Source organism: Enhydra lutris, unplaced genomic scaffold, assembly GCF_002288905.1.
Source record: "Enhydra lutris kenyoni isolate GAN:26980312 unplaced genomic scaffold, ASM228890v2 scaffoldscaffold21, whole genome shotgun sequence".
NCBI lineage: Eukaryota > Metazoa > Chordata > Mammalia > Carnivora > Mustelidae > Enhydra > Enhydra lutris.
The window spans coordinates 66324505-66351482 of NW_019154105.1; the positions used below are offsets into that span (position 1 = coordinate 66324505).

At 55.3% G+C, this 26978-nt stretch overlaps 1 protein-coding gene across 1 annotated transcript in view; it reads right to left on the bottom strand.

Annotated features, from left to right (window-relative positions):
* Window positions 1-11183: 11183 nt before the first annotated feature.
* Window positions 11184-26978, bottom strand: part of LOC111149007 (actin binding LIM protein family member 2) — a 133407-nt gene continuing 117612 nt past the window's right edge. The window contains exons 19-22 of the mRNA XM_022505882.1: window positions 23115-23169; window positions 21783-21790; window positions 21494-21574; window positions 11184-11702 (exon numbers count right to left, since the gene is read on the bottom strand). Of these exons, the coding sequence (XP_022361590.1) occupies window positions 11589-11702; window positions 21494-21574; window positions 21783-21790; window positions 23115-23169 (258 nt within the window). The 3' untranslated portion in view covers window positions 11184-11588. The remainder of the gene's footprint in view (window positions 11703-21493; window positions 21575-21782; window positions 21791-23114; window positions 23170-26978) is intronic.

A 26978-nucleotide genomic window follows, 5' to 3' on the forward strand; every position in this document is an offset into this window, starting at 1 on the left:
AAGGGACTGCCGGGCGGTACAGCCCCTAGTCGAATTCACGTCCCCACCGGCTGCGGGGCTGCACAGCCCGTGGCCGAATTCACGTCCCCACCGGGGAGGGCCGAGCGTATTGTCCACTCGGAATCGGCTCAGCAGGCAGTGCTCACCCCAAACCCCAAACTCAGGTGTGTAGGGTTGGCCTGGATTACAGAAAGGGAAACTGAGGCCCAAGGAGCGAGATCACCTGCCGCCCCAAGTCACATAGCCCCCCTGTTCACTCATTCTTTTATTCATTCGGCAAACACTTTAGCAGCACAGAAGATATGCGTTAGGAGTGGCATAGAGGCAAAAATCCGCAGAACCAGAGATTTCTGGGGGTCACTTTAACGCATGATAAAAGAGCCAGGCGCCAAGCTCTTGTCCTTTCCTACCTCAAAGTCTCTGTGGTTTTGCTATTTTGCACCTGAAAGGCCCTCCTTTCCCCTCCTGTCACCCGCATGTATTCAAGTGTGGATCATCTTGAAAACCTCTGTCCTCATTGTATTTTATCTTTCAGCCTTGTCGGAGACAATGCTGGTTTCTGGGTTTCTGTCTACGTGACCTATCCCTTGCTCTGCCCAACCCCTGCATTTTGGAGCGTTAGGGTAAGGACGGCTGGGGCCATGCCGTCCTATCTGCCATGAACTCTCTTAACCAGGAAATCCCATGCTCTTCCAGGCTACATACTGTGGAGATCGCTAGGTCTCTATCTCCAGCCCTGCTTGCTCTCTCCCAGATCCCCTGCTGGATGCCCACCAGGCACCCCTAGCTTCTCATGGCCAATACAAGTGCTTTATTCAACACTTCCAACCGGCTTCTCTGCATTCTTCCTGTTCTCAGTAAGGGGCCTCCATCCACACAGTTGCTCAGGCTAAAATCTGAACTCCATCCTCGGGTGCTTTATGTCCCTTGCTCCCCCATGCAATCCCTCTCTGCATTCCCACCTCCCTCACAGCACTGGCTGGAGTTTCCTGTCTGAGTGGTCCCCCCCACACCCCACCCCACTCCCGCTAACCACCCTCAGTGAAGTGTGACCTCTCCAGGACAAGGCAGGACTCTGACTCATTTTTGTGCATAGAACGGAGCCTGGTGCCCTTAAGGTACTCGGGGGGATCAGGTCTCATCTCCCTGCACATGCAGACACACACACACACACACACACACACACACACACACCAATGAAAGCCTGACCTCTGAACTGATTTGCCAAAGTCCTCCATGAATGTGAGAAACTTCCCTCCTCCTCTCCAGCCAGGACCCTGCTGTGGTTGGGGGATGTCTTCAGAGAATAGGAAGATAGTATCCCAGGGAGCAAAGTAGTTACTACAAAGGAGGGTCACTCCAGGCCGCAGACCTTTGCACACACTGCCCTCTGTCTGACACACTTTCTTCCTGTACCAGCCAGCTCCCACTGACCCTTCCACCCTCTCCCTAAATGTCACTCTTCCCAGGAAGGCTTTGTAACCACCCCTATACCAGGCACAACTGTGACAGACCCACCGTCAAAAAGCTAGGCCTCCTATCATGCAGGCCCACAGGTGTAAATTCAGGCATCAACCTGAATGATCCTGGGAGTGGATTCTTCCCGAACAAGGGAGCATGAAACCCGGCCAATAGGTTAAACAAAGCCCGAGCAGAGGACCCAGCTAGCACATAACCCAGAACCAGAATTAAGACATGTGCGCACTGTTTTAAGCTCTTACATTTTGCGTTATTTCTCCTGAAACAATAAAGAACTAATACCGGGTCCCCTCCCCCAGACACACATTCACAGCTCCCTGTACGTCCCTCTGGCATTCATCATAACCACTCTCTTGCCACCCACGCTGAAAGCCCTGGGAGAATAGGAACGGGACATGTCTTCCTCACCCTGTGCTCCAAATGCCCAGCACAGTTCTGGTCCAGGGCTGTTGGCTGGAGATAGACCAATCAGTCAACTTGTTGGCTGGCCCTACTGCCCTTTCTAGGCCCTTCTCCCTGGCTATATTCCATTCTATAGACCTGAATAGTATCTTGTCTTCTTGGCCTCCCTCACAGCCTGAGGTGGCCATGTGACATCGTCCTGGCCAGGGAAACGCAGTGGAAGTTGGCTGAGAGGTTTCTAACAGTGGTGCCCCCTGTGCCAATTTGGACCGGACCCTGAGAGCTGATTGTTCCTTGTGTAAGAGTTTTGCAAAGTCAGTTCTTAAACACAGTCATTACTCAAAAATCAAATGATATAAACTCACAATTAAAAGTTATATTAAAAATAAAAATAAATATTCGAAATTAATTGCTAGTTATTTTGCAGTGGCTTACGATCATCTATGCTACAGAGAATTTTACATCCTCTGTAACTGTATGAGAGAAGTGCCATACGATGTGTTTCTTGCATCTCTTCCCATAGCCTCAGCCAAGCAGCGTCCTGTTGGTAGCTTGAAATTCAATGCGGTAAGAGAATTTATAGCACAGGAATTGGTAATGATTCTAGATCAGGATGTTCTTCCTTGCTCTTATCCCCCAGAGAGCCAGTAATGGAAGATTTACCAGCATACCCTTAATTTCCAGGGGAGGTTTTCCTCTTCGGGAAAAGGTATCAGCATAGCTGATGCTGCCTTTTCTCTGCAGCAGAGATCATTACCTTTGGATGCACATGTGATATCTGGATCCACAGCAGCCACTTTACAACCAGAAGCAAAGTCAGAGTCAGAAATTCTGACCCTTGCCCCCTTGAGCCACCGAATCAAGACAAGGGATTTCCTACCTCCAGATTCTCTGTGAGGTAGGAAAAAACAAAACCCCTTGTTTGTGTAAGCCAATGTTAGTCCATTTTTCTGTTACTTACAGAATTCCTCACGGTCACATTGAGGTATTCAATGAATGTCTGTCACACAGAGAAACACAGCCTGACTCTCTTTCCTCTCCGGTGGCCATCCTGTTTGGGCCCCATGTTCACTGACAAAGCCAACAGCCAGTGAACCCGTCCAGGCAGACTTCAAAGCTCTGACTAGTAGAATTGTTTTTTCCCATATGAAAATGGATGTTGGGACCTCTTGGTACCTCAGAAAATGAGCCCAGTACCTGTATGCCACCCGCCCCCCCAGTCCTTCTGATGGAAAGAGAACTATTATCCAATAGGAAATTTATCCTATAGGAACATTTATCCAATAGGAAAGTAAATAGGAAATTTATTTAGAAATCCAATAGGAAAATAAATCAGCATTCATTGACCCCAAAGGTGGAAAAACACTCTTTGTGGAAACTCCTGATGGGGTCTGATACCATGAAGGGCTCCTTGATGAGGTCTGTGACCTGAGACCTCTTCCCAAACTCTTCCAATGACATGTCTCTGGAGGGTAAACATAATTCCCACCTGTTATATCCCAAGTAAGCTGCGTTGCCATGACACTTTGGACTCAGTCTTCCTAGATTCTGGGGCCGAGAGGGAGCAAAGACCACCCACGGCAGCTGGGCCCAGCTTAGGAAGGGAGGTCAGCTCAGCAATGCAGTGAAAGCCGACAGGCTGCTTCACTAGCCATCTGTGGTCACAGAACAGGTTACCGCCAAGCCCGGCAGCTTGAAACGATGGACGGTTTGTGTGGGACGACCATCTGGCATGGTTTGACTGGGTGCCTTTGCCTCCAGGTTACCCACAGGACTGCCATCTAGCTGTTGGCTGGGGCGGCGGTCTCATGGGAAGGCTTGGCCGGGGACGTTCACTCATAATGCTCACTCATACTGCTGTTCGCCGGCCCCCCCTCAGCGGCTCACTGTGTCAACCCCACACAGGGTCACTTACATGGCTGCTGACTTTGCTCAGAGGAAGGATGGTGGAAGCCACAAGTGTTTTGTACCCAATACCACAACTGCTGAAAACAATGGTTTAAAAAAAAATCTTAAAAGTAGCCATAGAGGGGCGCCCGGGTGGCTCAGTTAGATTGCGTCTGCCTTCGGCTCAGGTCATGACCCTGTGGTCCTTGATCGAGCCCTGTGTCAGGCTCCCTGCTCAGCGGGGAGTCTGCTTCTCTCTCTCTCTCTCCCGTTCTTTCTCTCTCTCTCTCACTTGCTCACTCTCTCAAATAAATACAATCTTTTTTTTTAAAGATTGTATTTATTTATTTGACAGACAGAGATCACAAGTAGGCAGAGAGGCAGGCAGAGAGAGAGGAGGAAGCAGACTCCCTGCTGAGCAAAGAGCCCGATGTGGGGCTCAATCCCAGGACTCTGGGATCATGACCGGAGCTGAAGGCAGAGGCTTTAACCCACTGAGCCACCCAGATGCCCCTCAAATAAATAAAATCTTTTTAAAAAATTTAAACAATGATTTTTTAAAAAAGCAGCCGTATAAACAAATTTCATAGTCTGACGAATAACAGTAAGAATTAGAGATGACTTCTTACCAGAAATAAGTGAAATCAAAAGAGAATGAAACAGTCTTATAATATTGAAAGAAAAAGGAAAAAAAAACCCTGTTAATTCGCCTCCTCCAAACCTACCAGCCGGGCCCCCACCCACCCTGCACCCACCGTCAGCCTCCTCTGCCCCACGCAGCTTGGTCCCATTGGACCACATCTCACCTCACCCCCTGCTCTGTTATGGACACTGCCTCAGCTCGACCACACCCTCCCGACTCCTCTCCCTGTCCTGCCGCCCTCCGAGATTGCCTTTGTCCTCTGTTCATCCTCTGCCGGATGCGGGAAGGCCAAGTGCTCAAGAAGCCAGTGTTCCCCTAGGGCTACTCTGCTGGTCTAGTACCTTCCCCTGCACTGTCCCTAGGGGCAGCTCATATTCTGGTGAAACCATAAACATCCTAGCCGGGGCACCATCCACTGGAAGCCCATGGGCACCTCATCAGTGACAAGCAGCAGCTCGAACCCGCCTTCCACACCCCAGACCTGCTGTTCCTCTTGGGTTTCATCACTCATGAGTAGCACCCTTGCCAAGGAGCAGGGTCCTGCCCTCTCCCCCATCCCCCACCTCCAGCTGCCAGGTCCTGCTGCCTCTCTTTCTGGAATCCACATCCTCCCCCCCCCCAGCCTTTGCAGCTGTCCCCAGAATTATGCAAAAGCATCCTTATCAGTCTCCCTCTCCCCGATCTGGTCCCTCCAACCCCTCCTCCACGGGATAACCCATGGCAAAGGAAGAAGAGTGGAGATAGTTCTTTGAGAGCAAACCTCATAATTTCTTTCCCAGAGAAAAGCACATGGGTTGGTCAGGGAAGCCACTGGAAGGGAAGCTTACAGGCGGCTAGAGGACATGGGTGCATGGGTTGAGAGGCAGAGAAACCAATAGAGCAGTCCTGCTCTGGGCAAGAATGGACTGGCAGGTGTGTTTGGGAAGTCCCAGAGAAGGGGGTGACTCACTGCCCAAAAGATGACCTCTTGATTATAAGGCAACTAAGGGCCGCCCCTTAGCAGAGCTGGGGATCTGGGAGAAATCATAGCTGGTTAGCATTGAAAAAGATAAAGGTACAGATGGAATGGCCTTACCCCCCAAAGTAATGAGAGATGCCTCCCCACCCCCCACAGCGCTAGAGCCTCTCTTTGGCCTCTGGGAGAGCATCTGAACCCAGAGAGCGACCATAAGCCCCAGCTGAAAGGCTGTCCTTTTAGCTACTCCTCTAGGGCAGAGAAACTCTTGGAGATATTTGAAGGACACCAAGCGTTTTAGTGCAGAGAAGGTAAGAAAGCATTCAGGCAGGCAAGAGGCACTGCTCGGCCGCCCACCTGGTCGCCAGAAGCCTCACAGGATTTGCTGGGAGCATCTTAAACGGAGGGCAGTATTGGGGGGCAGGAAAGCTGGTTCCTGGCAGCCCTTGCCAGCTGGAAGCCTTGACGTGCTGAGGATCGAAAGCTGGTAGACCACTGGGGTCCATGCACCTGGGGACTCGCTGGTGCCAGGGGTCCCATCAGGAGCCCACCTGGAGCTGGTGGCCCAGGGCAGCTGGAGAGAGACCCCCTTGAGGGAAGGTGGGCCAGATGGAGCCTAAGTCAGGAGGTCCACAGGAGCCGTGATTTCAGACAGGATGGAAGATATGGCCGTTCTTCCTGCCGCCAGAGGGTCTCAAGAGGGAGCTGCAAGTCCCCGCAGACCAGCAGCTTCCTGCGGGCCCTCCAGAAAATTCCATCATGAGACGCAGAAAGTGTTCTCTGTAGGCTAGAGAGAGAACAAGCCTATCCCAACGCTTCTTGGATAGGCCATGGGACTTCGACTGTGGGGTAGGGGTCCTGCCATATGGCAAAAGAAGTGGTGGTGACCCCTCTCCCCACCTTCCATGGCCCCAATTCCATTGCCAGACAGTTGCACTTATTTCTGGGTTGGTTTTAAGGATAACATCTTTCTAACCCCTATAGATGAGGCTGGGGGGTGAGGGAAGGCGAGACGGGCATCTGCGGAAGTAGACCCAGAACCCAGGACTGAGGACAAGCCGTTTAAGCTGGAGGAGATCCCAGGAAGCACCGGGACAAAGGAAGGAAGGTCGGGGAAAGAAGGGAAAGAGCCCGAGGAGGCGTGTCCGTGAGCAGGTGGCCTCTGTGAGCAGCGGGGGTTCAGTCCCAGTGGGGAGGAGCTCAGAGTTGTCCCAGTCAATGAGGAAGACCTGGGAAGCCTTACTGGTTGAGAGCTTTATGCTCTCAACATATGTGTTGGCACTGGGGCCAACACATTATACGGGAACGGTGTGTGCCCAGTAGCTCTAGGCAGGGCATGGCCGCATCTCCCCAGCAGCAGGGACAGGTAGTTATGAGCTGATGGTGACTGTGTCCTAACCCAGATCCAGCCAGGCTACTATGGAGCACAGAGAAAGGAGCACGTCCCCTACTCCTGCCAGCCACACTGGCAGCTCCTGGAGCTTCCTATCCTCCGACCTCGGCATGTGCTGTGCCCTCAGCTGGCAAGGCTCCGTCAGTCTTTCTCTCTCAGACTCCCACTCACTGTTCTGGACTCAGTACTTGGTGTAGAAAACCTTCCCACACACCCACCTGCTTCTGGCTAGTCTCCTTCCCTCACTCTCCCAGAGCTCGCTACCCGTATTGCCGTGGCCCAGTCCTTTGACCATTTCGTATCTGTCAGATGGACTGCGTAACAAAATACCACAGACTGAGGGCTTCAACAACATTAATTTGTTCCTCACAGTTCTGGAAGCTGGGAAGTCCGTGATCACCTGTCAGCAGGTTTGGTTTCTAGTGAAGGCTCTCTTCTTGGCTTGTAGAGACCCATCTCCTCGCTGTGCCCTCACAGGGCCTTTTAGGAAACTCTTTTCCTCCTCTTACAAGGCACCAGCCCTATCAGATCAGTACCCCACCCTTATGAGCTCATTTATCCGTAGTTACCTACTTCTAGACCCCATCTCCAAATATAGTCACACTGGGGGTTTTCCATGGGTGGATTTGTGAGGAACACAATTCAGTCCACAGTACATGTCCTCCATGGGTTTGTGATCAGTTCTTGAGGTCAGGGACAGTGTCTCTTTCACCTCTGTTTTGTCATGCCCAGCTCAGCAAAGATCTGTGGACGAACTAGTCTATCTGGATGGAAAGAAAAATGTTAACAGTTTGGGGAAGGGGATCATATCATGGAAGTCTTTGCAGAGAAGATAGTGTCTCTGCTGGGTATTGAAGGATGAATAGGAGTTTGCTAGATGGGGCACTGCAGGCAGAGGAAAGAGCCTTTACCAAGGGGGGCATTGTGCGTGGGAGGGAAGTGGGGGCTACTGCTTAAGAAATAAGAGCGATCAGGGAGGAGGAAGGAAGAGTCTGGGGAGGGAGTCTGTGGCCCGGTGATGCTTGTAAAGGAGTCAGGGACTAGCCCCAGAGGTCCTCCAGGGAGGTCTCCAGGCAGAGGATGGCACAGGCACGTGTGTGTTACAGAGAGATTGCCATGGGCTCCTGAGCGCAGGATGGACCAGAGGGAATGATGGATCCCAGAGGAGCAGAGGAGAGAATTGCTGTCAGCCATTAAAGGGTGCTCTCGGAAATGACCGTTAACTGAGGAATATTCCTTGGACCTCAGGATTCAGATGGAAGAAAAGGGAGCGTCTATTATTCACGAAACCTAGTTCGGTAATCGCCTGGCAGCCTCCGGGGGCCACCAGGGCAGCTCTGCTGCCCTTCCTTGTTAAATTTGCAGGAAATGCGCTCACTAGGGACATGCCCCTCCCAGGAGGGGCTGTTCTGGGGGCCAGAACTCGCAACACAGGTGGGCCACCTCCATGGCCCCAGGATTTCTTCCATCCAGAAGGTGGGGGTTGGGGAGGGGAAAACAACGGGGATGGGAACTAGTTCTGCAATGATCCAGGTTTCACTTAGTAGTAGATGGGTTTCCCCTTTGGAGGGCTGTCTGGGGACTAAGGACTAGCCTGGGGTCAGCCCTGTGTCCCAACGGGCCCCTGTCTCATGACCAAGTATTCTAACCACGTCTCAGAGCATAGTTGATAAAACTGTCAGCCCTCCCGGCTTTACAGGTGGTGGAGGCAAAGAGTCAACAGACAGAGGCCAGTGTGGGGACGGGGACAGCAGGTGGGCATGATGAATCCTGGCACGGGTGGGGTGCAGATTCCCTAAAGAGCCGGCAAGGGGCTTGTGTGACGTGGCGACTTCTGAGCTGAACTGGGAAGGGAGAGAGGGACCTCACCTGGGAGGAAGAAGGGCCCATGTGGAAGCTCAAGACCTGCTCCCTTAGGGAACTCAAAGAAAGGTTGCAGGACTGTGACATACGGGACAGACCCCAAGACCTCGTGCGGAGTGGGGTGCTGAGTGGGGACCCCGGCTGTCTGGGAGCCGCTGTGTCCGTCCAGGGAGGGGTGAGAGTGGACCCAGTGCGGTCTGTGTGACCATGTGTCCCAGACTACCTGGGTTGGGCCAGGTGCATGCTGTGTCCCGGGGCCATTGGGTTAGAGTACCAGCTTCCCGGCTGTGAGTGCTTTGGGTGGGAATGAGCCAACGGACATGTGCCGTGGAACCAGGACTTCTGGGGGGTGGTCCTTGGGAGAGAAGCGCACCCACTTCTGACTTGCATAATGGTGGGGGGGTGCGTACAGTCATGACGTTTACTGAGATGGGCAGACAATATATGTGTGGCCCGCCTTCTGGGGGGATACCCCAATGTTCACAAGAGCCATTGCATTCACTGGGATGAGACCAGAGGGGGCTATAAGGTCTGTGTCCCCCAGATTCATATGAGGAAGCCCTAACTGCCCCCATGTGATGGGGCCTTGGAGAGGTGATGAGGCCACGAGGGTGGGGCCCTCACAAGGGAACCTCGCCCTTGAAGGGGGAAGAGCTGGATGAAAAGCATCTGCGTCCGCCAATGAGGACACAGCGAGAGGCAGGCGTCTGCAAGACAGGAACAGGCTGTCACTAGAACCCAATCCCCCTGCACCTGGTCTTGGACTTCCAGATCCCACAACTATAAGAAATCAGTGTTTGTCATTTAAGACACCCACCAAGTTGATGGGATTTTGTTATCGGAATCTGAGCAGGCTGAAACAGATCAGGAAACATTTAATCCCAGGACAGCAGGGGTGACCATGGTGGGGCAGACCAGCAGAGCCCTCCCGCGTGGGAGACCAACCTGCATTTTCTTCCCTTCCTGAGTCCTGTGCTCCAGCCATAACCAGCTCCTGAAGTTTCCAGAACCTGGGAGGCTAACTGCTGCTCCACGTGTCTGCTCCTGCTGTTCCCTCAGCCTGAATGCCCTTCCCTTCATCGGCCACTAGGAATGCTTCCTCACTGTCAAGACTTTGGTCGGAAAGCCTCCCCTGCCCTCTGGGGTGCTGCTGCTTTCCACAGAAACTCTCCTTATGCGCCATCAGCAGAAGGGGGTCTGTGTGCTGAGAAATGACACACGCGGCAAAGTGGCTTTCATTTTCACGAATTAGGGTACACCGTCCTTTATTTTTCCAGGCTGTCCTGGGAGCTGACGGGACATTGCACTAATGAAAAAACGGGGGTTTCCATTTGCACGGGGCTCAGATTGCTAAAGGGAAGGAAGTGTATCAGGTGCCAGAAACTTGCCTCCCTGGCCGAGCCGGGCTGGTGGGAAGCCGGTGTGCAACGGGGTGTGTGGTGGGGCTGGAGGGATCGGAGTCACGCTGACTCACAGACGGGACAGCCAGGACACACAGAAAGACACAGCTCCGCAGGAGACAGGGGAACAGACTTGGGTGACACCTTCCCAGTGTTTCGTAAATCTCTCCACCCACATTACAAGCATCCTGTGACAGGCGTTAGCACTTCCCGTGCCTCATCAGAGATAGGGACACCTTTGCGGGGGGGAAAGGGGGTGGCTAGCCTTCTGTGCCGGGACCCTGTGCCGACCTCACAGGCCAGAAGAGGGTGGCGTCTCCCTCTTCCTTCCCCAGCGGCCAGGTGCCTGTCTCGGGACCACGTAGGCACGCACGAGGCTTCAACCCTGGGGGGCTATGTTTCACTGCAGGAAAGACGGGCACAGCAAGGGCTACGTTGGGTATTAGGCTGGGTGCATGGAAATCCTTTATTCTGGGGCTTTGACCATCAGAAGAGGGCGTTTTCTCTCCAAGACGGGGAGAGTAACAGCGAGGCGGACAGTCGCGGCTACGCGTACAGACAGCATCACACGGGCGAGGATGGCCCTTCAGGGCACCTGTGGGACAGGTGAAAAAGAAAGCAACAATAACAACAACGACGACCATGGAAAGAAAACTGGCAAGGAGCCCTAGGGGTTAGGAGCCCACCAAAAAGCAAAAACACACAGATCCGGACAGTGGAGAATAAGGCTGGAGGCGCTCCCCTTCCGCGGGCCCGTACAAGGGAACTCTATATATGTCGTCTTATGTTTAAGTAGGCTATGCTCTTTAATAAAATAAAAACTTCTGTGTTACTTTAAAGATATCATTTAGGCATCTAGGGGATGATTCGGAAGAAAAATGCAGTGCATGGAGGGCCCCGGCCGAAGGTACCCTGTCAGGCTGACGTTTGTCCCTAAAAACAGACGCGTCACAAGCGGTTGCAAAAATCGTGCACCCCACGCTTGACTTCATGCAGCCCTGGGCGCTCTGCGGCCCCCTCCCTGGCATGGCCGTGCCTCCCCCCAGGAGGGGGGTGCTGAGCGAATGGGTGGGGGGCGAGCAGACCCTGGGAGCCAGACGCCCATCTGTCTGTGATTGTGTCAGCGACTGTCATCGACCAACCGCCTGAAATCCCAAGTCCCAGGCACCTCTGTGCCCCCAGGGCCTCGTGCGGGGGGCTGGGGCACTGCACAGGGGTTTGAGAAGGCGGGCTACACGCCGTGTAGATGTCCCTTGATCTCCTGGGACCACTACTTTGCAGCGTCTCCCTAATGCCAAGCAACAGTGGGGAAGGAGCCGTGCAAAGCAAGGCATCTGAGCTCTGAACCAGAGGCAGGAGCACTGCTGGCGGAAACAGAGGTCGCACCGGCTCCGGGACCTCCTCCTGCCCAGCCTCCAGCCCAGCCCTCTCCAGGGGCCCACCGCCCGCCCCCCGTGGACACAGAGAAGCCAGAGCCAGGTGCAATAGGAGGGGTTTTTGTGGTTCTCGCCGGGTGTCCCGTGCTCTGCCGCCGGGCGTGCACGTGGTCACACACGCTGGTGGCAGTCAAAACAGTAGGGCTTTCTTCTTGAGGTCATTCCTCTTCCAGAGGGCCAGGCGGTCAAACTCTTCCATGCTCATCCCAAACACTTCCTGGAAATCCTCGGGCGACAGGTGCCTCTGCAAACCAACAGGAAAACCCAGAGAGGAGCAGTGAGCAGCTCTGCAACGCACTGCCAGACCAGCTCCGTGCTGCTGGGCGGTCTGCAGGCAGGATGGGTGTCCAGGCGGCCATGGCCCTCCCCCACCCATGTGCCCTATGGGGCCGTCTAGTTCCCTGCGTTCCCTCTGCTTCCCTGCTATTCCCATGCTGCAGCGCTGGTCACTGAGCCTAGAGAAAGAGACTTGCTTAGGGGCCCGACCGAACAGGACTCACACAGGGTCCTCCTACGTACCCCCGTTTGCAGAATTACTCCCAGTGGCCACAACACGGAAATACCCAGCTGCCTAAGTAGGGTCCGTGCACACAGAGTGGAGCACACTCCATCCACAAGAAGCCGCGAAGGCCTGATGCACAGGGCAACGCAGTTAAGACATGCGACAGGAGGGCCAGGGAAGGAGGCTGGATGCAAAGGTCCCCAGAGTGTGTGGTTCTGTTTCTACGAAGCTTCAGGAAGGGGCAATCCACAGGGACCAAGAACGGAGAAGCGGCTGCCAGGGGCTGGGGACGGACGGGAGTGGGGAGACACTGCTCGACGGGACAGCATTTCCTTTCAGGGGGATGAAAACATTCCAGAACTTGATTGAGGAGGTGGCTGCACACGGGATGAATGTGACAGGAATTTTACAATGAAAGGGAACAATTCTTGTCACTCCCACCCATGCAGTTTTCTTGACTTTAAAACAAAACTACTCATCCTAAGGGTTGTGATGGTCCAGAGAGAAACAGAGGTGAAGACATTTGGTGAACTAGGAAAAGCACAGACACCCATGCCGACTGTTCGTGGCTTCACAAAAGTCCCTAGATCCGTGAGGCAGGCAGCGGGTTTTAGAGCCGGATGTCGGCATGATCCAGAGGAGGGAACCCAGGACTGCACTCAGTCTCCCGTGAGTCACCGAAGGGCCTCCTGGTTGAATTGGGGCCCCGAATACTCGGTGCATTCATGTGCATGCACATACGGACACAAGGACACACAGACAGCGACACACACATGGACACACAGACACACACACAGACACACGGACACACATATACACACACACATACACAGAGACACAGAGACACTCAGGCACACACACACAGACACACATAGACGCAGAGATGCATAGATACACACAGACACAGAACACACACACACACAGATACATAGACACACACAGAAACACACACATACACACACACACACACACACACACACACACACACCATCAAGCGAGACTCTGCCAGAAAGGGGCTGGCTGCCCCCCGCTCTCTTGAGCTTGAGCACAGGAAGAGATGCTGGCGGCCGCAGAAATGAACCGTCCACACGGCATGAACACCAGCATGCCATGGGGCTCACAGCCAGTCCATGGAGACAAGGAATTGTCATCAGACAACAGCACCCCGCTTCTAGGTACCAAATCACAACCTTCCCCATCACCGTGGGGCAACTGCAACGTGAAGAGGACAGGACAAGAGCCAAAATGTGTCCCCTGCTCTCAGCACCGACCAGTGGCCTGGCTGGGATGGAATCACAGGCCCCTGGGGGAGCAGACAGCCGTGCAGGGGATCCAGGGACTGTCTAGAGCGCGAAGCTGGTGTCGGGGGAGGGCGTCTCACTTTCTTCATGCTGTCCTCAGTGGATGACCCGAGAGGTGCCCCCAGGTGGCCCTGCTGAGTAGGCAGGGACCTCCAGGCTGAGCCATTTGAGGGGGTCGTCAGGTTGGGGATACACAGGAGGGGGATGAGCAGGAGGCATGGCACCCCAGCGGTGGGAGGACAGTGCCGAGGGGTGACTGTGTGCTCAAGCCTAGGGGCCCACCCCACCCAGGGCAAAGGGGACTGTGGCAGCTGGGAGATGTCCTGGGGGAGCCCGGGGGGCAGAGAGCCCTGTCCCTGCAGGTCCCACGCAGCTCACCTGCACCTTCGGGACCAAGCTGGCCTGGGAAGTGCATTGGAAAGCTGCACAGAGCCCAGGTCCGGTGGCCATGGAAAGGCGCACCCTCAGGATCTGTACTCTGGAGACATGTGGTGGAGCAGTGGCAGGAGAGAGTCGGGCAGGCCAGAGGGCCAGAGGAGCTGGTGTGGTGCTCTTGCCCAGTGCCTGAACACAGGCGGGCTGCTGGAGGTGACTGGCCTGTCCTTGGGCAGGAGGCCCCACCCAGCCCTGAAAGAGATTCAAGGCTGGCTCCCGCCTTTTGGGCTCCCTGTGGGGGCCCGGGGTGCAATGTGTACTTAATTTTGATGATGCGGTCCCGCATTCCTGCTGCCTCCAGGAGCCCACCGTGAGCAGGGAAGGCAGGGTGGGCTTAGGAGAAAGAGGGGAGCTTACCCGGGTGCATCTCCCCTGCCACCTAGGTGAGAAGCAGCTGAGGCATTCGAGATAAACTTGCTCGGGGTCATGGAGCTTGAAACTGGGGTTGGTGTGAGAAGGAGGCCTGGGGGCTCTGGGAGTTTGTGGCAATGGTACAATCAGGAAAGGCTTCCTGGAGGAGCCGCCATCCATGGCCAGGTCTGAGCAGTGAGCAGAGGGGGCTGACATTCCAAAGGTGGAAGAGCACAAGAAGACCCAGATGTGCTTCTTCCCATTTTCTAGAATCGTAACCCAAGTCAGGTCACGTGGCACAGCTGGACCAGGATGGAACCAGGACCAGAGTCCTGGGGGGCCTGTCTCCTGGGCGGGAGGTCCCTTCATGACACTTGCCCGGAGGGTTCATATGTCAGCAGACCCCCAGCAAAGCACGTAGGGCCCCTGCCACCTTGCAGAAGTGGTCTCCTGAGTCTACTCAGGTATCTTCCTTCACCCCGTGCCCCATGGCAGGTAGGACACGTGGGACACAGCTCACCCCAGGGGCTGAAGCCAGCTTTCTGGCCGCAGGCCGACTCCCCCGGCCCCAGCTCCCCAGGAGGAGGGGCAGCCCAACCCCCAGGTGCTTGCCAAGGTCAGGCATGGCCAAGCTCCTTCCTGAGTGAGTAGGGAGGAAGCCCAGGGTGGGGCACCTTTGTAGAGGGGTGTCTTGGCCTCATTCTGACACAGCCTCATTCCTGGAGTGCACTGGGCTCCCCAAGAAGTACCCCTGGGGAGACCACTTCCGCAACGTGGCATACTCACGTATGTGCTCACTGCTCAGACCTGGCCGTGGACCCCGGCTCCTCCAGGAAGCCTCTCCCGATGGCACCCTCGCCACAAGCTCCCGGAGTCCCCAGGCCTCAATTTCACACTAGCCCCGGTTTCAAGCTGCCACTGTGCTGTCACTGAGGGCAGAGTTAGGGAGTTGGGTCCCTGTGAGGGCTATGGGATGACCCAGGAGGGGCCTGTTGATGGGACACCTGTGACCCAGAAGCCTCGTTGCCTTAAAAAGCATTAATGATCTTTCTGCCAGTCTCTTGGGGCTAGAAGGGGGTTTTCTGAGGGAAATGAACCTCTGACTTCACTCTGTGATTTGGTGCCCTTGGTGGAGGCTTCCCGAACATGTGAGTCATAAGGACCAGCCACCTGCTCGCTGCAGGAGCTCATCCGAGGAGATGGCCCGACCTCCGATGCGCATACATCTTCCCACAGAGAGAAGGGCCATGAATGGTAGGTGTGTGAGGCACAGGGCACTCCCACAGTCACCTCCTTTCTGCAAGGCTGCAGACCCAGCTGAGGGCAGGGGGCGCTTCGGTGTCACAGAGCCTGCAAAGGGCACGTTGGAACTCCACCTGGGGGCCCAGGGCACTGCACTCCCAGACCACTGTGCGGCTCAGCCCGGCAGATGCCCAGAGCTTCCCACGGAACGAGGGCCCAACTCAGGCCTGCCATCCCGAAGCCTGGCCATCCAAGCTATCCCTTTGGTGGCAGATATCCCCAGCTTTTTCTGGGTAACATGGGTGAAGCTGCCCATCCCAGTAGAAACACATCTCTCACACAGTCTTGGTGTCCAGTGTCAGGGAGCTCCGTGGACACCGTGAGGCCCATGACAGGACCCCAGTTCGGGAGGCAAACTGCACAATTCTCCTGCACCGACCAAGGACCGTGGGTCAGGCTGAGCTGAAAGCTTTCACTGCACCTGCTGCCATCCTCACATCCTGAGATTCTCCTCCTTTTATTGCCCCAGGAAACCCTGGCTCAGAGAGGGCATGGGCCTTGCCCAAGGTCACACAGCCAGGAAGCTGCAGGTCTGGACCAGGGAGCTTGGAGGGGGCCCAGTGGCCAGAGAGCCCCCTCGGGGCCATGCCCCCTCTGCCCCACGCTGCGACCAGCCTGCCCTCCTGTGGTCTTCACCCTGCCGGGCACTTCCAGCAGCCCCTCACTTCTCTAAGCTCAGTGGTTCTCCTGGGAGGGGCCCGGCTGACCCTCAGCCGTTCCTTCCACCCATCCCACGAGGCAAGGCCAGCCCATGCACCCATGTCGGCAGCCCGGGGCTGGGGTAGGGGGTTCAGGCCACAGGCTTCCTGCCTCTCCTGGGCCAGCGAGGGGCTGCTTTTCACAGGAGAACCGAGCTTATCACCATCATCCCGACAATGGCCCCCGCCATCTGTGAAGCTTGGCCTATGTCTGGGGAGTGCTGGGAATGCTCCACCCACCGTCCCGTGAGCCCTCCCAGAGCCCATGTGGCAGGGAGGGGATGCAGGCTATGCCAGGTGGAGTGACATGCTGTCCAGTGGTTCGAGGCCCTGCACCACGATCAGGTGTCCCCCACCTCTCCCACCACCACTCTGCTCCAAGGGGGCTCTAGAACATGTCAGGATCTTTGCCACCCCAAGGCCTGCAGTGCTTTCTCTCCCTTAGCACAATGGCTCCTTCTTATCCTACATGTCCCAGCTCAAATGTCGCTTCTCCAGGGAGCCTTCCCGTGTTGCCCTAGCCAATCAGGCCCCTGCTGACCTGGTTACTGATGACCTCATCCGGCTCCCAGCTCCACGAGGGTGGGCATGGGCCTGCCCCTTCAGCCCAGTCTCCCTTCCTCCCTCCTCCAGGGACAATCTGGGTTGGTCACGTGTATCCCTAAATCCAAATGTCTGTTCCCCCCATCCCTGTCATACTGTCTCCCAACCTCCTCCCCTCTCCATGGGGTCTGCCTACCCTACTCTCCCTGTGGTTCCCTCTTCGCTCACCATCCTCCACCCTTGCAATCCCTGCCCCTCGGCCTGGTCTGGGAGCACTGCTCAGCCTTCGACCTGGGAGCCCCCGAAATGCCAGATTCTGGTGTAGCCCACGCCCATGCGCTGGGCACGCTCTCGGCTGCTGCCATCAGTCTATCAGGTTCTCACTGGACCGGTTGGATGAGTTTAAACAAAGGACGCATTCTTAACTGCAGGGTCCTTCCTTTCCAGTCGCATTCTGACTTGGGTTCTTACTGCTGGGGCAAACTCAGGAGTGCATTCAGCCTCAAGGTCTGGTGGGGGCAGTCCAGAAGCCACAGACTCCCTTCCTGCAGACCTGAGCACTTGCAAACCCTGGAGAAGAGATGGTGAGTCTGGAGGGCCCTCCAGGGACTCCCTGGGCCAGCCCCCAGGCCCCTGGCTGGACGAGAAGCCCCTTTTGTTCCTATTCTCTCGTTGGCTTCCCGGGATAACTACCCTTTCTGTCCCAGCCTCGCCAGGCATGGTGCCCAGCTGTTTGGCCAAACACTAGTCTTGGGGCTGCTAGGAAGACATTCTGTAGATGTGGTTTATGTTAGTAAAGGTTAGCCTCAGTAACAGGGACGGGGCAGGGGGGCTCATCCCATCTGCTGGAGGCCTTGAGAGCAAAACCTGCCTGCTTCCTGGGAAAGAAATTCTGCTTCGAAGTGTCAGCTTGGGCCTGGGTCTCCAGCACGCCAGCCTGCCCTACAGATTTCAGACCTGCCTGCACCCATGACTACTCAAGCCAGTTTCCGAAAATAAACGGCCATGTCCGTGTCTGCGTGCTCCCCTCTTTATCTCCCACTGGCTCTGTCTCTCTGGAAGGCTTGGCTGATAAAGAGTCCTAGCTACGCAGCAGAATGTCCCTCAGTGTGGACTGAGGAGTGGGGCACACCCGCCAGGACATCCTGATGCTAAGTCTGCCCTCTCTTCCCCGGGATGCCACCCTCGTGCAACAAGACACTGGTGTGTGAACGGAACAGTGATGTCTTCTGGCAAGTGCTGGGCAGAGATGTGCAGGGAGTGGCCCCAGGATATCTGATTCTGCCCAGGGACAGTCAAGGCTCCTTCCATTCCTGGAAGCTCCTGGAAGCAGACCCTCAGAGGGTAACATCCAAATGCAGGAAGGATGTGACAGCCTCCAGTGCATGAGGCCTTCAGGTCCTTGGTACAGGAGCCAGGGTCCAGACCCTCTAGGACAGAGAGCCCCGGATCTCAGGAATGGCACTCAGCCGGGCCCCTGATAGGTCTCCTGGGAAGTCTGCCTGCCCATCGGGGTTACATGGTTCCTCTGACCACACATCCCTGGAACCACACTTCCTGAGCTGCGGAGGACTGCCATTCTTCCCCCAAATGGCACCAACATCACAGAATACCCACGGGCTCTGTGCTACGGGCTCCTATTAGGCCCCTTTCATTTTGCCAGGCTAAGCATCCTGAATTCCCCCAGCCAAGCCTCATCGTGTCTGTGATCGTTAGGGTCCCGGCACATCCCGCTCCATCCAGGGGCCACCAGCACAGCCACCACCCCATCCCAGCACCCTGGAGTGACTCTAAATGTGTCCCTGCCACACTGCATGACCCATGACCCAGTCTTGCCACCTTGACGTTCCAAATAGTGCCCAAACCCCAAATCCGCCCACTGCGCACCTCGGCACTGCCACCACACTGTCCAAGATGCCCGCATCTCTTGCCTGGATGACTCCATTGCTTCCCAGTCTCTCTGCACCCACAGGACCAGGCTGGGCTTCCCGGTGCAGCCTCGCTGTTGTTTTGAATTACAAATTACAAATCTGATCAGGAAGCCCCTCAAATTAAAAGCCATTGTCCTTAAGACTAAAATCCAAACTGCTTAACGTGGCCTGGGACCGGCAAGACCTGGCCCCATTCTTACCTTCACCCTGCTCAAGTACAGACACCTTAGCCTCCTAAAATTCTTCCTCAAAGAGCTCCTGTGGCTTCCTGCCCCAGGGTCTTTGCACATACTGGCTGCTCTTCCTGGAATTTTCTTCCTGTGGGTCTCCCTCACCTTAAACACAGGCATATATGGACACACACACACACCAACACAACACTTCCTTTTACCCAGTTACTTCCTTTTTCCCAGTTAACTTTTACCCACTGTTGATGGCCCGTGTTCCTCCCCTTTAGAACCCTTATCACAGACTCATTTGGGTTATCAGTTGGTTGATTCTGCCTCCTGCATCAGACTGAGTCTGGGAGGGCAGAGCTCAGGCCCGTGTCTGCTCATCACACATCCCAGGACCCAGCTCAGGGCCTGAAACATAGTCAGCAAATGAAGGAAAGAGTCAGCTAAGCATTCTGGGAGCAACAGTCAAGAACGTGACCGAGCCTGCTTCTCCCTCTCCCTCTGCTGCTTCCCTTGCTTGTGCTCGCGCTCCCCACCCCCGGCTCTAATAAATGAATAAATAAAATCTTTTTTCTAAAAAGCTGATATCAAATTCCATAAACAGTATGAAGCTACTCATCAAAAATGGAATTCAGCAATTTTGGGTATTTGTGCCAAAAGAGATCTCCGGAATCATATCCACCAGCGTGGGGCCCACAGGAGTTATAACTTGGTGGGGGAATTCCGTGTGATGTTTGCCTTCTTCTTTGCATTTTTCTGGAGTTCTACAAGAGTTATAAAATGTTTTTATATTAAAAATAAAGCTCTCTCCCCTGAAATAAAAACATCAGGGGCCCTCCTGTCCTGCTGGGATACGGCCCCTCCTAGACCATTCCTGGCTCACCTCCCAGCTCCAGCCCAGAAGAATGTGGGACGTGCCCCACCGCGGGAAACATTTCCAGCTTGCCTTCCGGCTCGGCGGGGATGACAGGAGCGTGAATACAGAGACGCACCCTTGGGTGTGTTCTTGGATGATTAAACCCATGGCCCGGTCCTCCGAGTTTGCTCAAAGGAAGTATTTAGAGGCACTAACCGCTATTTTGCACCTTTTATCTGATATTTAGCAAAAAGAAAAGGGGGTGTCATTTAAAGGGCACCCTAATCCCTAGAGGGAAACAGCTAGTCCTAACAAGCTCTTGGCCCCAGGCCCCAGGAACCTCGGGCATCTTGTTCTGGGCTCAGCTCTCTCCATGAGGCAACCAGCCCACAGGGCTTGGCCCTTTAAGGAACAAAAACACACAGCAAACAGGCACCCTCCAGGCTGGGGACATGACCACACGACTAACAAGGACTCCACTGAGCAGGAGGCAAAGAGCATGTCCGCTGCGGAGCAAGTGGGGACTGTCATATCTGAACCCCATGCCAAGGCCACCCAGAACCCCGTCCCCCCCCATAGCAGGCACCCCGAAGATTCCCCTAAGGAATCTGATCCCAAGGCAGGACCGAGCCAACCCTGGGGGGACCACTCAACCCTATGAGCTCAAAAGGCCCTTTTTGCTTGAGTCACTTTGGGTCACTTGCAACCGGAAAGGTCCACACGGATGTGTCTCTGCACAAGGCTGCAGCCACACCAGCATCCCCAGACCCTCTCCCACCACCGTTACTCCCACTGAGGGCTGCTGTTCCCGGCTGTGGGCGAGGACCCCAGAGACCCCCTCAGTAGAAGCTGTATGTTCATCTGGAGGCGCACACATCAAGGTCAGATAGTGTGGGGGAAATCGGTGGCTGACCAGCATCACTGTGAGGCTTCCTTCTTGCCTGGGGACAACCTGCAGGTGCCCCCCCCCACCTCACCCCCAACCCCCCTGCTCCTTCAAGCCTTTACTTGTGGGTCCCTTGGCCTGGAAAGCCCCTTCCCTGCTCTCCCTTCTTTGCTGGTGAGAGTCCCATCGCTCCTTCAAAGGCCAGCCCCGTGTTTCTTCCTGAGCAGCGGATGTGCCCCCCCCCACTCTCCCCCAGTGCTCCCTGCCGGGGCTGCCAGCCATCCCCTCTTAGGTGGCAGTCCCATGCAGATGCGCCTGGCCTCCCGACTTTTCCTGGCAGCCCTCCCACTCTGGCTGGGCGCCCCTCCTACGACTCCCTCCCAGAAGGGCGGTCTGGCGACTCCTGCCCTGGCTGGACACACACTTGGCCTCAGATGTTCCCTGCGCCTCCCGGGGGCCCAGCCCTGGGGCATGGATGGGGGCAGGGGCAGCCCTGGGTCCCCAGGAGACTCCAGACCCCGCACTGCCCAGCAAAATGGTGGCAGACAGGGCTCGGGAGGGGAGATCCAGTGCATGGACAGTGATTATCCGGTAGGACGACAATGGGGGACTAAGTCCTGCACATTGGCCCGCGGGACCGTGGCTCATTGCACATACTCAGCAAAGTCCTTTCAGTCAACAAATATCATCCCAATATCTCCTCTGAGCTGACACCCTCTGGGCCTTCTAAGCCTCTACTTAAAGATGGGCTTACTATTCTCGCTTGGTGTGAACGTGGCCAAATGAGAGGCCACAGATCGTGACCATCTTCTCAGTGTCAGTTCCCAGGGGAAAAACCAGCACCACCGACTCGGCATTGTCACGAAGGCTTTCTTGGCCAGAAGCACGCAGTTAGAGCCCTCGTCAAAGCCGCCTGTGTTGGGGCATACTCCCTAGTTCTCAGGCGTTGGAGCACTGGGGGTGCTCAGTGCTGATGCTGGGGACAGATGTGTGCAGAGGACCGCCCCCCCCCAGGCCTGAATGTGTGCCCCCACCCCTGGAGATGTCCTCCTACCTCCAGCCGGGTCCGGTCCACGTCCTTGGGCAGTTTGACACGAATTCGGTTGGTGACAATGAGGGCATCATAAGGATAGATCTGTGGGGAGAGGAAGCTGCAGGTTCACCCTAGGAAGCAGGTGTGGGCCGGGACCAAAGGGCAGAGCCGAAGGCCAACGGAGAGTACATACTTGCGCCGGCATTGGACACACACATTTCATAGGAAACCACAACAAAAGGAACTTTTAACCTGGGCAGCTGTGTGGTGGCGGGAAGAGGTCGGCGTGGCAGCGGGCGGCCCCTCTTACCTTGTATTCTGTAAGAGACAGAGCAGAAGCCACGCGTGGCGGTTTAGAAAGCGCGGGAACGTGGTCCAGCGGCAGAAGCAGTCCCGTCCTGGGGACACCACCCCTCCACCCCCTGCACTGGGTCGCTAGTCCTCGGGGGGGCAGATTCTGTGGAAGGAACCGGGGAGCAGGAGGCATGGTCAGGAGGCTGGAGGCCAGACTGGGAGCCGGATGCAGCACCATGTTCCTCAGGCACGATACTGTCTTCCTGGATTCCGGGCCGCCCTGAGAACGCGGCCGGCCTCGGTTTACCCACCTGAGGAGCCGACCTTCCAGGGTGGTTTTGGGGGCATTGCAGAGATGGACAGTTGCGCAGGGTCTGACCCCTTGGCCTCTTACTCTCTTACCTTCTTGACCCTGTAGCTCCTCCTTTATATTCCTGAGTTCCCCACGCTCGCTTTTTTTTAAAAGTTTTTTCTGCCAGACTAAAATTGCCGTGTCAGAAAATAGACTTGTATGGATCAGAGGGCCTCTGTGAATGCGTAGAACCCACAGAAAGCAGACCCCTAGGACATGGGCCGCAAGCTGGTCTTGGGAGGGGGACCCTGACAAGGGGCCTGGGCGACATGGGCCGGTCCCCAAATTTCCCAGCGGGCCCCACACAACACCCAGACGTGCCAGCTCTGAGCCAAGTGCAGGGGGCTGGCTGCGAGCCCCCAGCGTGAGCCCCCAGCATGAGCCAGCAGCCCATGAGTGCACGCTCCTGCCATGCGGGGTGACAGGGGTGAGTGAGCACCCCACCCAGGAGGGGCTCAGAACCAGCAAAGCCCAGTCAGGCTCCTGCCAGGCAGCCGGGGTCACACCAGGAGCATCAGCTTCTGGCAAGCAACCTTCCTGGTTCGAAGCCCGGGAGCCCCACACAGCCGGGAGGAGTGGGAGGCAGTCTGGGACCTGAATTCATTTGACTCAGACCCCAGAGGCATTCTGTTGTGATGCTTTCCCCCTTATTGTCACAGAATGTAATGGTGGGTGATGGGGTTGGCCTCAGTCCTGGTACAGGACGGCGATTCTGACACACAGCTCTCTCCCCGGGTGACCGGAGTGACCAATGGATCGGGACAGGGTCAGCTGTCCTCAAGGATGAGGAGGAGGGAAGGGAGCATGTCATGTAACATAAAAATGGAAGTAACCAGCTCCCCAAGAGGTAACGAGTGCCCCCATTTCCCCCCACTGCGCGACGCTCGGAGCCTTTGCCAGGTGGCCCCAGAGGGGCCCATCTCAGAACGAGATTGTGGGAATGTGTAAGAGACCCCTGCCCAGCCAGAGACCCATGGGGGTCCCCGCATCTTGTACCTCGCGTGCCCCAGCTGGCATCCAGGTCTGCTCCACCAGGGGCCAGATTGGCATTCTGGAAGAGAAAGAGAGAAGGCGGCAGGAGGCAGGTTGCTGGGGCGGGTGGTCGTGCCTTGGTGCTGCCCGGCCTGGGTGGGAGGACAGTGGGCTCCCCAGAGTCCCTGGTGCCTCGGCTCTGGAAGGGCCATGCTGAGACACTCTTGGCGGATTTGCTCGCACGCCTCCCCCTTGCCTTCCAGGCCAGCACAGACCCTGCCTGGCCCAGCTCTTCTGCCCGCCTTCCGAGCCTCCTCCCTGTGCCCCACGACACCCTAGGCGTGCAGCCTAGCCTGCTGTGGAGGCCAGCCTGCGGGGGCCTCTGCTCCCTCCAGACCCCGTGGTCCCCAGGCACCCAGGAGGGCTGGTCCGTACAGCCCCCGGACAGAGCTCTGTGTGCCCGAGCAGCCGTGACAGAGGATGGCTCTCAGGTGGGGACATGCCGAAGGAACACAGGCCACCGTCTTAGGTGTCTGTCTCCCTCGTTCACGGCAGTTGTCAGCGGACTGTCATTTCCATGCAACTCCACCACCCAGGTCGGGAAGTCTCTTAACTTCCGCTAGCCTGAAAAAAACCACCCCACACACCACTAAGGGGGGTCTGGGTCCCCAAAGCAGGTGCCGAGCCCCTGTATCTCTACCCCCAACTCCTGTGTCTGGCACGATACCACGAGTCCAGCTCTGCTATGGCCCCCGGTCCACAGAGCCGCTGGAAGAACATGGCTCCTACAGGCCCAGCACCTGCTCTGGGGTCTGACATGGGCCCTGGGATCCTGCAGTCCCAGGGCTGGGTCACGCCTTGCTCTGGACAGGGAGACTGGCAAAACACGGTCAGCACTAGTTCCGGAAGCACAGGAGTGACCTGCAAGGAGCAGGTGTCCTCCCAGAGAATGTGCGGGCAGCAGACAAGCCCCAAATCCTTCATCCCAAACAGGGGAGACAAGGAGGGTGAGTCGGGCAAGCATGTAAGTGGAGGGTTGGAGCCGGTCTCTATGTAAATATTTGGTGTTTTGTTCATCATGAATTTTCTTGCATTGACTTGGATTTTAAAAAACACTGCCTTAGAACAAGATTTACATTGATTATGGAGCCTTTTGGCAAGTGCCCCACTCGCCTCACCTAGTGTCAGCCCTGGGCCAGGTGCCCTCACCCCCATCCACTCTCCTGACCATCACAGAATCACACTCCTTAGCAGTTTGCAAGGACAGATTTTGAGACATTTTCTCATGACACTGAGAAGCACTCCCTATGCGCACCTGTCTGGTCCAGAAACAGGTTCCTGCCCAAGGCAAGGTAAACCTGCTCTCCAGGCGCCTTCTCTACCACTTGGCCCGTCAGTGATGTGGAAGAGAGAGGCCTCCCCCTAGTGCCCACTGCCCTGCATCACAGGCCACTGACTCAGGTCACCACCACCACCTCAGGCATTTAGAGCATCCACTGGTCTCAGGCTCTGAGGCCGGACAGAGACTCCCAGGAGAGAGGGAAGGGCATCTTCTGGGTGGACGGGAGGGGGACCGAATCAGTCCAAAGCAGGGGAAAAGCAGTCTACCTTTGGTCCTCTAAGTGCCCAGGATCTCCAAGACCTCTCTGGTACAAGGAAACCTTGTGGTCATTCCTTAACAGATGGGGTACCCAGGGGAGCCCCACAAGGGCAGTGCCACCGGGCCCACCACTGGCTAATTCCCTTGTGGTTCTCAACAGAGGCACCAGAGAATTGAAAAGCAACAGATTATTTGCCTCCCCCATTGGTTTGGAGTTTACTAGTCGCCCACTACCCTTACAGATATGGTCTACAAGTTTTGCTGTGAGCCTAGGAGGTGGGCGTCATCCTTGTGGTTTTATGGATGAGGCTCAGAGAGGTCAAGGAATGAGCCCAAGATCACACAGCAATACACAAAACTGTAAACATTTTAACCCATGTCTTTTGCTTCTCAAAGATGATACTGGAATTGTTAGTAGTAGGAATGAAATGAGCCCATTCAGGGCTCATTGTTACTGTCCTGCCAAGCTGGAATATGCCACTTAGTAGCCACCAGCGTGGAAGGAACAAGGGGTTGGAACTTGCTTTTGTAACAATTACTCTTGTAGTAACCAAGCTACAGAGCTTAGGATATTTCACGTGTTTTAACCGTTACTTGTCCTCACACTGATCTTACGAGGTCAGGGTAACTTCCTTTTAAAGCCAGGAAGTAGAGCCTCAGGAAATACAAGTGACTTTCCCTAAGACATACACCGGGCTGGTGGCAGAGCTGGGATTTGAACTCAGGGCTCAGCGCGGCAAGTGTCCTTTCCGGTGTCACCATGGGAAAATACCAGACTTCTTTAATTTATTCAGATTTCCTTGTACACAGGCATTTTTGCAAATGCTTTACAGGCATATGAAAACCTGATTCAAAAGGTAGAGATTTTTCCCATCTACCTAGTAGATGGCTTGCTGTTTGCACTATTCAATCGCTCCAAACGACTTTTACTACTTTTTTGTTGTTGTTGTTCATTAGATCCACACGTCTGATTCCAAATGCCATCTTGAAAGTGCCTCCCGTCTTGAATTTAATGAGGGTGCCAGCACAGGCGTGCTGCTGGGTGTGCTTAAATGTACGAAGGCTACGCCTGCTGAATGAAGTATCATCATGAGCTAGAGTCCCCTTTATTGCTATTAGAATCTGTCAACCAGCAGGAGAATTCAGTCTCTACGTATTCGCCATCAGGGTTTTTCTGTCAGTGGCCAGTGGTCGTTCTGTTAATAACAGACCAGGGGACACATGCTGAGGGCCATGATGCCTTACTCATGGGAGCGCCTGTGACAGGTGACTACTGTACAATTTATTCCACAGAGAGGAGAGCTTCCGCCATGAGTGGGCTCCGTGGCAGACTGGTTAGCGGGACAATTAAATGAGCTCTGGGACTCAGGGTGCTGGTCCCTTGTGACAAATCTCTCTCAAAGCAACAACTTGAAACCTCTCCCCCCACCCTGCCCCCGCCATGAATGGATCTCCTTCCATTGAACAAGAACTACACACCAGTGATGTTTGCCTCTTTGCCCTGGTTACTAGGAAGCTCAGAGCTAAGCTCCAGCGGTTTGGCTCATACAATATTCTTTTGTTTCTGATAGGATTCTGATACATAATTTCTTTCAGAGTTTCCTTCTCTGCCCCTTTGTGATTTGGGGTTGGTGGGTTTCTGGTCTCAGTGTGCCTGTGTTTTTCCTTCAGGCCGCCTAGAATCCTTTCTGGAAGTAGAGACACACACAAAATAAAACCAACCTAACAAGTAGCTTGTGAGGACTGTGGGCAATAGACAGTAGCAGGTGACCACATCCAGGTGCTGAGAATGGCCGCACCGTGAAAGGCTAATCATTCAAAAGCTCAAGTATCTGGCCTTCCTACTGAGAAATAGGCATAAAATTACATAAAAGCCTTAGAATGTCTGAAAAAAAAAACAGGAAAAGAAGCTTCGCAGGGAAAAAGAACCCTAAAGCGAAGTCGCCAGTGCTTGTCCCCAATTTCCCATGTCAGCAACATGAAAAGCTAATGATCTTCCCAAGAAGACACACCCCCAGCATCTGCAGGACACACGGGCTTCCCACCCTTGAGACCACAGGAGGAACATTCTCAGAGGCTCAGCTCTAGACTCTATAAAGCTCTGTCTAGCCCCTGCTCTCCCTAGTTCTGAGAGAGGGAGTGAAGCCTGCATCCATGCTGGAATGTCTGATCAGCTGTTCCCAGCTCGTTTGGGGCTGGGTGCGTGTGGCGGCTGTGGCCTTTTCTGCAAGTGCTGGGAGCATCGATCCAAGCCATTCCAGCATGAACCAAGGAGGACATCTCCCCAG